Source organism: Natrix helvetica (assembly GCF_964273705.1).
Source record: "Natrix helvetica genome assembly, chromosome: Z".
Taxonomy (NCBI): domain Eukaryota; kingdom Metazoa; phylum Chordata; class Lepidosauria; order Squamata; family Natricidae; genus Natrix; species Natrix helvetica.
In genome coordinates this window covers 130,538,489-130,551,531 of record NC_138554.1, presented here as the reverse complement: position 1 = coordinate 130,551,531, position 13,043 = coordinate 130,538,489, and the positions used below count along the sequence as shown (strand labels likewise).

The window sequence follows — 13,043 nt, the reverse complement described above, 5'->3', positions numbered from 1 at the left end:
TGATGCCGAGGAGGCAGACAAGCCCAGAAGTGAATGTTAATCCTTAGGCACAGTTCCAAGCCAGAAGAAGAAAATCAAATAATCCAAATCCAGAAAGACCACAAAACCGGGTGGGGGGGAGGGGGGGCTCCAGGAGACCTTCGGGAGGTAATAATAATATAAAGCCAGAAATTCCTTCAAAGGTAGTTTCAAAAGGCTAGTTTCATTTATAAGAACGAAGAAGAAGACGTAAGTGGGCCATCTTGGCTCCTCCTTTCACAGGGAACCAGGGAGCAAAGCATCCAAAGTTTCCATTAGACTTTTAAAACGAATCATTTCTTGCAATTATGATGTAAATCTTTCTCATAGTTGGTACAAGTGGGTAATTCAACGTTTTACTCTCTCCCTTCCGAGATTGAGAGATAGTCCAAATGCCGCTTTAGGCGAGGTGGGTAAAAGAAAACACCCCTCCAATCTTGCAACTTCAAATAGATTGAATCCACAACTTGCCAAAAGCTGTTATTCATCAATTAAATGATGCTAAAAGAGATTAGAGTAGACTTTTTACCTCCAGCACTTCTACTGCAACTTCTGATTGATTATTTCCTTCCGGAATCCATTTGGCGAAGGTGCAGCCAGCCAACAGATGCGCTATGTGCCCGCCTTCACTCCCCGGCTCCTGGAACGAGACTGGAGACCCCCTGACAGCTGCTGCTGCTTCCGGGGGCTCCAGCAAGCCGCCCTACGGCAGGTGGTCCCTCCAAGATTCCCTGTGCTCCTAAAAGGAGCCCACCAGAGAGACGAGCAGCGGACGGCAACGTCTGTCGCCTCCAGGGACTGGAAGTGATCTGTTCCGGATTTTTCCTTTTGTCTTACAAATGTTATATGGAACCTATCTCTAAATTTCTAGCAGAGACCATCTCACTGCAAAAAGGCCTCTTTTTCCTGTGTGGCAGAACGCCTCTCTATGTCCATGAGTTTGCAGGAGGCGCAGGGCTGTAATTTTCCTTGGCTATTTCTTTGGAGTAACACTACTTCCACTGCCACGTCGCTGGCATCTGCTTGGATAACGACGGGTTGTTCGGGGTCAGGATGCTTCAGAACCCGTTCCTTTGCAAAAAATTATTTAATGTTTCAAATGCCAGTTAGGTCCCACTGTAGGGGTTGCCCGGATGGGGCTTCGTCCCTGGCCCCCCTGTCTTTAGGAAGTCTGTCATGGGTTTGGCAATCTTCGCGAAGGAGGGGATGAATTGCCTATAGACATTTGCAAATCCTAGGAAGCTTTGTAGCTGTCTGCAGGTGCGAGGGGGCTGCCAGCCTAGGACGGCTTGTATTTTGGCTGGGTCCATCTCTATGCCCTCATTTGACACTCAGTAGCCCAGGTAATCTAGCTGTGTGTGGTGAAATTCGCATTTTGACAGCTTGGTGTACAGGTTTGCCCCCAGATGTTTTTCCAGTACATGGCAGACTAGAGGTATGGCCTCAGTGTAGATGAGGGTGTCATCTAAGTAGGCAAGGACCCCCTTATAGAAGTGCTCATGCAGCACCTTGTTTATTAACTGCATGAACACTACGGAGGCCTCTGCAGTCAGAAAGACATTACTTTGAATTAGAAGCTCCCTTAAGGGCAGTTGAATGCTGTTTTTCTATTCATCTCCCTCCCTGATGTGGACTCAGTAGTATGCTTCTCTGGAGTCTAATTTAGTAAAGCTTTTCCCTTGGCTAGATGAGATAGGACGTCCTTCATGAGAGGGAGGGTTGTATAGGTCAGCGATGGCGAACCTTTTTTGGCTTGTGTGCCATAAGTGGAGCGAGTGCAGGGGGGTTGTGCGCGGGCATGCCACACCCATAATGCAATGCGTGACCCCCAATGCGCATGCGTGCACTACAGGCGTGACCCCCCACCCATCCTGGTCCTATAGTTTAATTGGTTTTTAAGTGTATCTATTTTATATTAGGTTTTAATGTGGTGTCTGTACACCGCCCTGAGTCCCTTTGGGGAGAGGGGGCGGTCTATAAATTTAATAAAATAAATAAATAAATAAATAAATAATTTTTTGCAACCTTTTTTCGCCCTCCCCAGGCTCCAGAGGCTTTATAGGAGCCTGGGGAGCGCAAAAAAAGCCTCCTCCCCCGGAGGCCCTCCGGAGGCTTCAGGGAAGCTCATTAAGCCTCCAGAGGGCTGCTGGGGGAGGCTCTTTTCACCCTTTCCAGGCTCCTATAAAGCCTCTGGAACCTGGGGAGGGCACAAAATGGCTTTAAAAAAGGGTGAACTCAGCTGGCCAGCGTGCGCATGCATGCTGGCAAGCTGATGGCAACTCCTCACGTGCCCTGACAAATGGCTTCGCATGCCAACTGTGGCACACGTGCCATAGGTTCGCCATCCTGGGTATAGGTTGTGTACACACATGCAGTTTATTGCCCTAAAATCCACGCATAATCTTATAGTTCCATCTTTTTTTTCTTTGACTAGGGCTGGGGCTGCAACCTGTGACATGGCTGGCTTGATGAACCCTTTTGCTAGACTTTTGTTTATGTATTTGCGCATTTCTTGCATTTCCCGGTGTCATGGCTTACAGTTTGGGTTTGGATAGTTTTGTCCTGGGGATGATTTCGATGGCACAGTCTGTCTTGCTGTGTGGAGGTAGGACGCCTCACTCAGCCTCACTGAATACTTTTGCCAGGTCCTGATACTCTCTGGTGATCTATTCGGCCTCTGGGGTTTTGTTGGAGGTAGCTGTCATTTTGGGGGCTATTGTGAATCAAATTGCTTCCCAGTGATTTGCTAGCTTTAGCTTCACTGGTTTGGTCAGTTGGATGGTGTAGGTTTTCCCCAATAGGGACCCAGCAACATGTTCGAACCTAATTAGTTGGGCCACTCTTTTTGCTCTAATCCCCAGTTTCAGGACCGTGGTTAGGATCAAGATCTAGTGCAGCCTATTAGAGATTGGGTTCCTGTTATGGGGGTTGTAAGGCATATTGGGAAGATGAAGGGGTGGATCGGTTCACTCACCATTGTTAGTTTTCGCTTTCACCCTTGCTGTCATAGGGATCTGGCAATTAGTTGTAGTTGGCTGGAGTTCCCTCCCCTTTGGCTGGGTGGGGAGGGGCCTCTATATCCTGAAGGGCTTTTTGGGACATGATGGCGGCATGCTTGGAGCCTTGTTCCAGTTGTGTCCTGGGTGGTGGCTCTGGCTTGGGTTTCAGAGCCAGGGTCGTGCATGCCGATGCAATGTGGCATCCCTCCACATCTGTAGCATTGCAGCTGGCTTTGTGGAAAAATTGGTCTTGGGGCCGGCTGTGGTGCTGCGGCCTCCCATCGGCCAGATGGTCTCTGGTCTGGTTGACCTCTCTCTTTGGTGTCTGGTTGCTTTCTCAAGTTGTTAGTGCGCAATCCACCATCAACTCAGAACCACTCCGTTCGGGGTGTCCCGGTAGGCTGTTACTGGGCAATTTGCTTCTCCAGGCTTGTTCTAAAAAAATGAACTAATAGTTCCTTTTTAATGAACTATTTAATAGCTCTGGCAAAGGGGATAGCTTTCCCATGACTCTCCTAAACATATGGATGTATTCCTTAGTGGGTCTGCAAATGGATCCTTCTCTGCCTCTTCAAATCTGGCTTCTAGCTCTTGTAGGAAGTCATCAATGTCTTGGAGCTGGAGGGGAGGCTCTCCTCTTGTGGAGGGCTGCAAACGATTCCTTTGCTTCTTCCACTAATTCCTTGTCAATAATATTCACCATGGCTCTGTGGGATGGGTAGAGGTGTCTGTAGCGCTCTAGATGGAACCAAACAGAGTCAAGGAATAGAGCCAGCTAGTCTGAGTCCTCATCGAATTTCCCTCGAATTTTGAGGCGACTCGTTCAGCGCTACTCCTCTCTCCTCATATTGGCTCTTGTATGCCTCTGCTTGGTGTGTTCGACTCTAGTTTGTAGAGAGGGGGGGCTGCCCACCTTGGGTGGCTTGCCTGTTGTGTGGGGATAGGCATCGGCTGCAGCTTCAAGCTCATTCTCCCTTGGTGGATGGAGAAGGGGGACTGCGTTCCCGTCTGCATCTCCTCACTTCAAAGGGCTCAGCTGCAACCCCCCTCTCTTTTGGGCGACATGATGGCTCCTCATCTGAAGGGTGGCTTGGCCAAATTCCTCTCTCAGCTTCTTTGTGGATCTCCCCGAGGGTTTCATCAGAGATTTTGGGAGTCTGGCCTGTTCCCAGTTCCACATCCATTCCCCTCTTCCTAGCTCGCTCAGGGTTTTTCCCCAGCCTTGGGCCCTAGGGTCGCGGAACTCAATCTCAGCTGCTTTAAGGAATTTTTTCCACCAATACTCATCCTTCTTTGTTTTGGTCACTGGGGCAACTTTGATGGTCAGGGAGGGCTGCACTCCGGCTCCAGTTCCGATTGGGCTGCTGAGTCCTGGGAGTCTCTGGGTGGTGGCAAGTTCGGGCTCTTTCTGGGTTGCCTAGAGCAGGCTCTCTTTGGATAGTCCACCCTCAGCCATGGTAGCCCGAGTTTCTCTCCATGTACCCCAGGAGCAGGGAGTGACTGGAGAGCCTGAGGCCCAGGAGTTCCAGTCGCTTTGATTAGTTTTGAGAGAGTTGGCTTGCTCTCAGGGTTCCACTGAGCCTCAAGCCAAGCTTCAAAAGAAATCCAGTTATTTATTAGTAGCTTCATGTCAGCACGTTCCAAGTGAAGCCAACTCTGACCTCACTTAATTCGCGCCCCGGCTTTGACCCTGTTTCCCCCTTCCTCCCAAGGTGTGTCATCAGTCACATTCTCCAAAGAAGCAATTTCGTGGGTTGTAGAAGTCCCTCCCACAGCCACTGTGTGTCTCCATGGAGATGGCCTTGATCTAGAGATGGCTGGAATGTGCTTTTGTTTTGACTGAAGTGCAATTCCCTCACTGCACCTGTGAAGCTCCTGCCTATGGTAACTCGAGAGCAGGTCAGAAATGCCCCACAAGTTGACAGTGGAATTATACATGGTGTATAGTTAATACTCTACAGTTGCAGTTCTAAGCTGATGAATACCAGAATCCATTATCCAGATCCAGGTACAGAAGTATGATTCAAGAGAGCAAGAAAATATTATTTTGAACAAGAGTACCTGTGAACTGGGTTGGTTTTGGTACCAGAGTTGATCTTACACATACTAGCATGAAAATCTACAAGCACAGGTAGTCCTCGACTTACAACCACAATCGAGTCAAAAATTTCCATTGCTAGGCAAGGCACTTATTAAATTAGTTTTATTCTATTTTACAAGTTTGCTGCAAATTGTTAAATGAATTACTGCTGTTGTTAAATTAGTAGTACAGTTGTTAAGTGAATCTGGCTTCCCCTTTGACTTTGCTCATCAGAAAGATTGCAGAAGGTGATCACATGACCCCGGGACACTGCAACCATCAAAAATGCATGCCAGTTGCCAAGTGCCTGAATTTTGATCACATAACCATGGGCATGCCACCATCTTTCAGTGAAAAAAACTGTCATAAATCCCTTTTTTCAGTGGTATTATAACTTTGAATTGTTGTTAACAAATGATTGTAAGTCAAGGATTACCTGTACTCCTCCTTTAATAATCACAACTCTGAATGGCAATTCAATCCTTAAACAGAGTAATTGCTAAGTGAAACTGCAATTGTACTTTACAATCTGACTTCACCTTTCATTTCATTTCCAGACCTGCAAAAGGTCTACGATTGGTTGTAAAGTTACTTTTCACCACTATTATAACTAAATTGCTGCTAAATTAGGACTTCCTGTACTCCTGCTTTCTCCCTAGTCTTTGTCCCATTTAAATAGCTTAAATTTGAGTTAGTGAAGTCCTTTTTTTTCTGAATGCTAAGTCAGTGGGACCTGGAAAATGGCGATCTTCATTTTCTCTTGGAATTGGAATCTTTCTGTCTATACCCATCCTTACTGAAATTGATTGCATTTGGGACCAGTTGCTAAGCAGGCAATTAAGTGAGTTGCACCTAATTTTATTATTATTATTTTGTTAATAATATTTTGGTGCTAAGCAAATCACTGCAGTTACTAAGTGAACCAAGGGGTTGTTAGGCAACTCTGACTTTGACAGAAGTTGGCTGGGAAGTTTGCCACCCAGGACACTGAAATCATTATAAATACATGTCGGTTGACAAGCGCCCAAGTTGTGATCATATCACCATTGGAATGTTGTGGTGGTTGTAAGAGCGAGGAGTGGGCTGTAAATCACATTTTTTTAGTGCCAGTGTAACTCCATCTTGGGGTCAACCTTCCAGAGCTTCAAACAGTTGCCCCCCCCCCCCCAAAGACTGTAAATCGCAACCTTCATATTTAGAAAGTTTATTGCAAAGTAAATATGATTTTGCATTGGAAAACAGAGCAGAGAAAAACAATTAAAGAATTAGCAGAGCTTCGCAGTCATGGCTACTGATGTTTGTTCGTCAACCAAAGAGACTACTGATCTGCTATAGAATACCAAAAGCTGCTATTATTTTACCCACCAAAATGAGGAAGACATATTCCTACCCTGTTGTTCCATTGTGGCCTCAGACCTTTCAAAAGAGTAGCATAATTAGTGTTTATAATAAATGTCCTTGCAGTACTTTGAAGATGAAGAAGAGTACCGTGTTCTGTAAGTAGATGTAATTACTATTTGCCCTGAAATAAATGGACTCGATTAACCAAAACATACCATTGAGGGCAACATTAGAGCAACATGTCAGCAAAATTAATTGTGCACAGCTGTATTAAAATGGAAGATATTTCAATTTTACTGTTAAGGGTGTAATTTGGAATTGCCTGGCCTGAAATCTTACCCAGGCTCTATTATGGAACTTTCACCTTTTGCTAAAGTTAGTCCAGGCTCATTTAGAAAAAAGTCCTTTATTTATAAATAGCCCAGTCATGACTTTCACCATTAAAAAGAAACAAAAAAGCCAAGTCTTCACTCCCAACTGCTTGAACTCACACTAACGTATGCTTAAGCTAATTAAAGTTTAATAAATTTAACAAATGAAATGGTTACAGACAAAAAGAAATCATTAAAGTGCAGTTGGAAACTGTTAAGTTCCAATCAGGGCACACAATAAATTGGTGCTTCTTCTCCTTTCTCTGCTCTTGCAGATTCCCGTTGTAGAGTATTTAATTATATGACAAATGGTGCCCTTGGCTTGGCATTTCAACAGATAACTTCATTTTTAACATTTTTAAAGCTTAAAAGTAAGAAAATTCAATTAGTGCTCTAAGAGGAACGCTAAAAACACAGCATTTTAGCTATGACATACATTTTAAGGCCTCCATTTAAACAATAACTTAAAATCTCATTATCCTCTTGACTCAGGGTGCTAGTTTTTTGTTTTTTGTTTATTTCTAAAGCCAGATTATCTGTTTTAATTTACCAAAGCACATGATGAAATTAATACTCCCTTGCCAAGGAAAGTGGAACCTTGGTTATATAATACATAAACTGTCTTCTTATTTTTGTTAAGGGAAATATTTTTTACAGAATAGGAAACCTTATTTAAACACTTAGGAAACCTGTCTTTCTCTCTATATGTATTTCTATTATATGTTGTTTAGTTCCTTTTAAAACCTTTTTTTCAGACTACGTACAATTTTTTTCTGTTTTAAATCGGGGTTTTTTGGGGGCAAAGATACAATTTTTTCCTGTTGCAAATAAAGTAAAATTACGTCTACAAAGGAATAATTGGAATAGAAATCTTTGACCAAGATAGGTCTCACAACAAATTTCCATATGGTGTAATTTAATGGCACATGTTGTTCACAGTTCTGGATGCTGAATAAAAATGAGGTTTTGTGTAAATTGAAAGCCGTAAATGTAATTCTTTCCTAAAGGCCGAGCCTGAATTTAAAATGCTTTCTCTCCTTGAGAAGAACAGAAAATGTTGGGTCCAGATCGTGTGTAATTCTCAGCTGCTCTTCCAATGAGACAAAACTTTGTGAGTCTCCCTATTACCGCCCCAAATGTGATGTGTGTGTGTCACACACACAAATATACACATGTGTACAAATACACACACACACACACACGTATATTTGTTCCTGCCAAAAGCAGAATATAAAACAAAAAGGCTATATAAATAAAAACTGAGTTTGCAAATACTTAACAAAATAACTACATATAAATAAAAGGTACCTTAGTTGTGAAATTAATTGATCTTACATTCTTTTCATACAGGTACACTGTAAGTTGTCAACATACAACTATTCATTTAGTGATTGCTCCTAGTTATAAGAGCACTGAAATTTTTTACTTATGACTGTTTTTCACGTTGCAGCATCCCCATGGTCACGTGATCAAAATTTCGATTAACAATTGGTTCATGTGATCACCTTTGGCAACCTTGTGACAAGCAAAGTCATTGGGGAAGCCAGATTCACTTAACAGCCATTTTACTAACTTAAAAACTGGAGTGATTCATTTAATAATTGTCCCAAGGCAGTTTGTAAAATGAGGCAAAACTCACTTAACAACTACTTTGCTTAGCAATAGGAATTTTGGATTCAATTATAGTCAAGGATTACCTGTACACAGAAACTCACAAGTGCACACATATACATTTCTTTCTCTTCTTCCAACAAAGGAAAGGAGGGAAATGAGAAGAGCACATTGGGATTGTAAGAGAACCAGGGCAACACATTTCATGGGAATGAGATGAGGGAAAAAGTTGACTGGCAGGGAAAGGAAGAGAACTGAGATTCCATCTGGATACTACAAAAAGTTTATGTTTAGCAAGCATGTAGCTCAGGATGTCTTCAGCTTTTTTAATGATGGGAATGTCCTTGGATCTCAAAGGGCCTATTATTTTTTATAGAAAACAAAATCTGTGTTGGCTTACAGCTCAGTACTTAGTGTGAAAAGGCATTGCCCAAGAGGACAAAGATATATAACGGTGGAGGAAGCACCCTCGAGAGTGGGAGCTGGAAGGGGCAGCAGATGGCACTGTGGAAAAGCTGTGCTTGTATATTTTTTTCTAAAAGGCACCAAATTTGTTCCCAAGATTTCCAGCATGACTACTGGCTTAAGAAGTGAGAATTCCCAGTTCCTTGATACTTCTAGAACTAGCTTCTTATGTTCTCATTAGTGTCCATAGGGTTTTGTTTTAAATAGCAGTCTCTTTCTAAGTGTTATATAGATTAATAACTGCAGAGGCTGAGGGAATAGTCTTGAAGGACAGGTGGATGAGATTCCTCCAAGGCAATGGTCAGATAAGTGGGGCTTCGTAGCACTTCTCAGTCACATGTTCACCATTACAGCCAGTTAGTATATATTGTTCTTTTTAAAATCATAAACACATTCAGCATGTGGGTTTTTCATTTAGTGACCACTTCAGTTAATAACTGTGTCATCAGTCCCAATTGCAGTTGCTGAACAAGGACCTCTTGTATCTATTTTACTATTCAAGCTTACAATCCCTAGGTCCCCTCCACCCTTAGCTTACATACAGGTGAAACTCGAAAAATTAGACTATCATGCAAAAGTTCATTTATTTCAGTAATGCAACTTAAAAGATGAAACTAATATGAGATAAGACTCATTACATGCAAAGCAAGATAGTTCAAGCCGTGATTTGTCATAATTGTGATGATTATGGCTTACAGCTCATGAAAACCCCAAATCCACCATCTCAGAAAATTAGAATATTACATGCAATCAATAAAACAAGGGTTGTATATAGAATAATATCAGACCTCTGAAAAGTATAAGCATGCATATGTACTCAGTACTTGGCATTGAGTAATGTTGCCCTCTATCAGTTTATTCTCACTGCTCCAGGGTAAAAACAGATCCTGGATAGGGCTTCTGAACCTGTGATGGGAAAAAGCCCATGGTTGTCATAAATATAGTGAAATCTCCAACTCCTTCTGATTCCATCCCCAGGGAAGAGGATAGGCTGAAATCTCCTAGTAGTTAAAGCCTTGGTGAGTCAGTTATCAACCTGATGATAAGATCCAGTGGGTCAGGCAAGGACAGCATTATCTCTAGCTTCCCTCTCAAGACCCGTTTCAGAAACCAGACCTCCTCTCTGGTCCCTGCTAGGAAGCTACAAAGTCTCTTGGAAATTTTTTTTGGCATCCATATTCCCCTACCCTGGGGTCAAGATTGATGCAGCATCTGTAATATTAGGCACATCTTGGATAGGGGAACTTATGTGTAGGGATGACTTTGTATAATAAAAGTATTGCAGTCTTCTTTGTGCCTTTGAGAAGTTCTTTTGAGAAATAGTTGATGCAAGAATACTGAGTGATGAGAGCTTTCCATTAATTTTTCATAAACTGTTCTCTGCGGTCAAAACCTGTTTGTATTGCGCTGACATTTGTAGTGTAAAATCCTTATAATTGTTGGAGACAATGCAGACATTTCCTTTGTTTCTTTCTTTAAAGATTTTGGGATTGCATGTTAGTGAGTCATTCTTCTACTTCATTATTGAATTACTGCTTGATAGAATAAAATAAACAATTTTTGTCATGTCCCGTTTTCCCAACTTTTCATTATTAAAGATTAGCTGGTCTCCAGAGGGAAAGTGATATATTTTGACTATTACTGTTCCCAGCTTCAGATGCTTCTTTAAGGTCATGAGTACAACAGCGCATGGAGATGGCACCCAGTCATTTTTACAACTTATTCTCATTGTTTTTCCTTGTTTTTTCCCCTCTGGCCACAGGAATTGTACCCTGCTTTTTGCATTCACAATGGGGGCTCTGATTTGGAGCGATTGCCCACCGCCAGTACCTGTATGAATTTGTTGAAACTTCCAGAATTCTGTGATGAACACCTTATGCGGAGCAAGCTGCTTTATGCGATTGAATGTGCTGCTGGATTTGAGCTGAGTTGAATTGAAGCTGTGATTGAATGCTTTGCAGAGGAAGTAATCAGTGCCTATTCCTTAAGCCACATACACATACACATATCTAGCAGATTAAGGGAGGTCCATGTAAATTTTTGCAACTCATTTTCCCATTGAATTGTCCTCAAGTAGGTTTCCGTTTTAATGTGAGGCATTAACTGGCTGTCATTTTTTGGGAGTTTAAACCCCACTGAGATTTTTCTGGATCGGATTCAAAAAGAAGCAGTTGCTAAGCTTTCCAAGAGAGAGCACCTTTGGGACAATGACATCTTCGAGAAAATAACCAAAGATGAAGGCTTTGTGCTGTTTGAACACAAATAATTCCATTAAGTGGCAATACATTGATGCACGTATACTGCAGAGTAATCGATGGGGAAGAAACAGGGTGATGTTCCTGGAGAGGGAAAAGAACCGTTTGAAAACTGGCCTGCTACTCAAGTAACCCCGCCTCTTTTGAAGAGGCAGAAATTGTTTACCATTTTTCCCAATTTATTTGCAAGTGGAATAAAATAATTTTGTTCTACTAGGTGAAAGTGAGACACTGAGAAATTTATTTTGGCCTTTAAAAAAATGTTTTATTTTCCTGAATAAGTATGCCTATTCTTCATTCTCTTAGCCAGTGTCACAATCCATTGCACACTGTTTTAAATAATGTAATTGTTTTTTTCCTGATCTGTTCCATTGTTTCTCTGTGCCTGTAGCTTTAAAAAAATCATATTACTTTAACATATACTATAAATAAAATGGTTATGACAGTAGAAAAGGAATTTGTGTAACAACTATTAAAATAAATTTGTAAAAAAGAATCAGGCTTCCTTCTTTTTAGCTGAAAGCCTGCAGGTGTTTTCTCTTTCATTTACTCTACCTGGAATGCAATTGGTGAAAAATGTTTTATTTGCTCTATCAATAGGACAGAGAATGTGGGGGTGGGGATACTTGATTGCATTTGATTGCCAAAAGAAATACTTAAGGTAAAAAGAAATAATTCAGAATTGATAATCACACATAATCAATCTTTGTCATGTGCAATTGTCACTTTTTTTAAAAAAACAATAATACAATTGGGTCCTTAAAGCATTAACTGGCAGAATCAAGTATGTCCTTTTGGGGCAGTGAAAGAGACTTTGGAACTATTGAGTTGGGGAGACCCTCAGCTGGTGATTTCCAAACTTAAAAGCAATTTTACTGCTGAAGAAGCTCCTAACTTTAATTATTAATCAGCAGTAAACAGCAATATATTTTAAATGTGCAGAAGGGGTCTGAATGGTTTGAAGATGTTTGCTAGTATTAGTATAAAATGTATAATTTCATGACTTGGATACAAAATGAAGTGTTAAAAATGCTATTTGTAGTTTTCTTGTACAGAAATAAAACAATTTTCTTTTTTTGTTTTGTTCCAAGCTGCTTCATTTATGTTAACTGTAACAATTCTATTTTGTTCACAATTGTCTTTTTCATTTAAATACATAAAGTATATATTACAGATAACTCTTTTCTAAAATGCCTTGCAATATCTGACAAGAAAACTGAACATTTAAAAATATTATTTTATAATCCACAGCATTAAATATTTTAAAGCTTTTTTTCAGAACTGTGTTCCTCTGTTGGTTTAAAACTATTCTGTTAATTGAAAATATAAATTAAACTTTTATATTGTGCAGTGCAATTTATTATAGAAATTCAATTGAATTAGAAGCAAAGGATAAAATTAAGTTGGGAAGGCAGAAAACATATATCTGGCTGAAATTAAGTTGGGAAACATCTGGCCAAAATTAAATTGGGAAGGTGAGAAACATCTGTAATCTGGTTTAGTTGGAGTTACATTGGATGTATCAACTAATATTTATTACTTTTCTGTACTTAACACTACTGCAGAACTTGTATTTTTGAAAACTCATTAGCAGTTTGCTGTAGGCTAAAAAGAGCTATTTCCAGAAAAAAACCCCTAAAAACATTTTTAGAGATATTAAATGAGTTGTAGAATTTTCTGTAATTTGGTTTATTTGGGGTTTGTTTTCTTGAAGCAGGACTAATTTAAGTTTATTGGGCCTCAGTGCAGCTGACCTTAGAATATAATTAACATGTTTGTAATGCTGCAATTACACAAATGACACAACCTGACCCAAATGATGGAGTTTGCATTCTTTGTGCATTGACTTATTTCAGTGATTTTTGTCATTTGTCTGTCCAACTTAAAAGTGAAGATTAAACAG

At 40.9% G+C, this 13,043-nt stretch overlaps 1 protein-coding gene across 1 annotated transcript in view; it reads left to right on the top strand.

Moving 5' to 3' along the window:
* The window catches only part of UBE3C (ubiquitin protein ligase E3C), a 68,661-nt gene extending 56,437 nt beyond the window's left edge, over nt 1-12,224 (top strand). Inside the window, exon 23 of the mRNA XM_081932277.1 lies at nt 10,648-12,224. Coding sequence (XP_081788403.1) covers nt 10,648-10,818 — 171 coding nt within the window. The 3' untranslated portion in view covers nt 10,819-12,224. The remainder of the gene's footprint in view (nt 1-10,647) is intronic.
* Nucleotides 12,225-13,043: the final 819 nt, after the last annotated feature.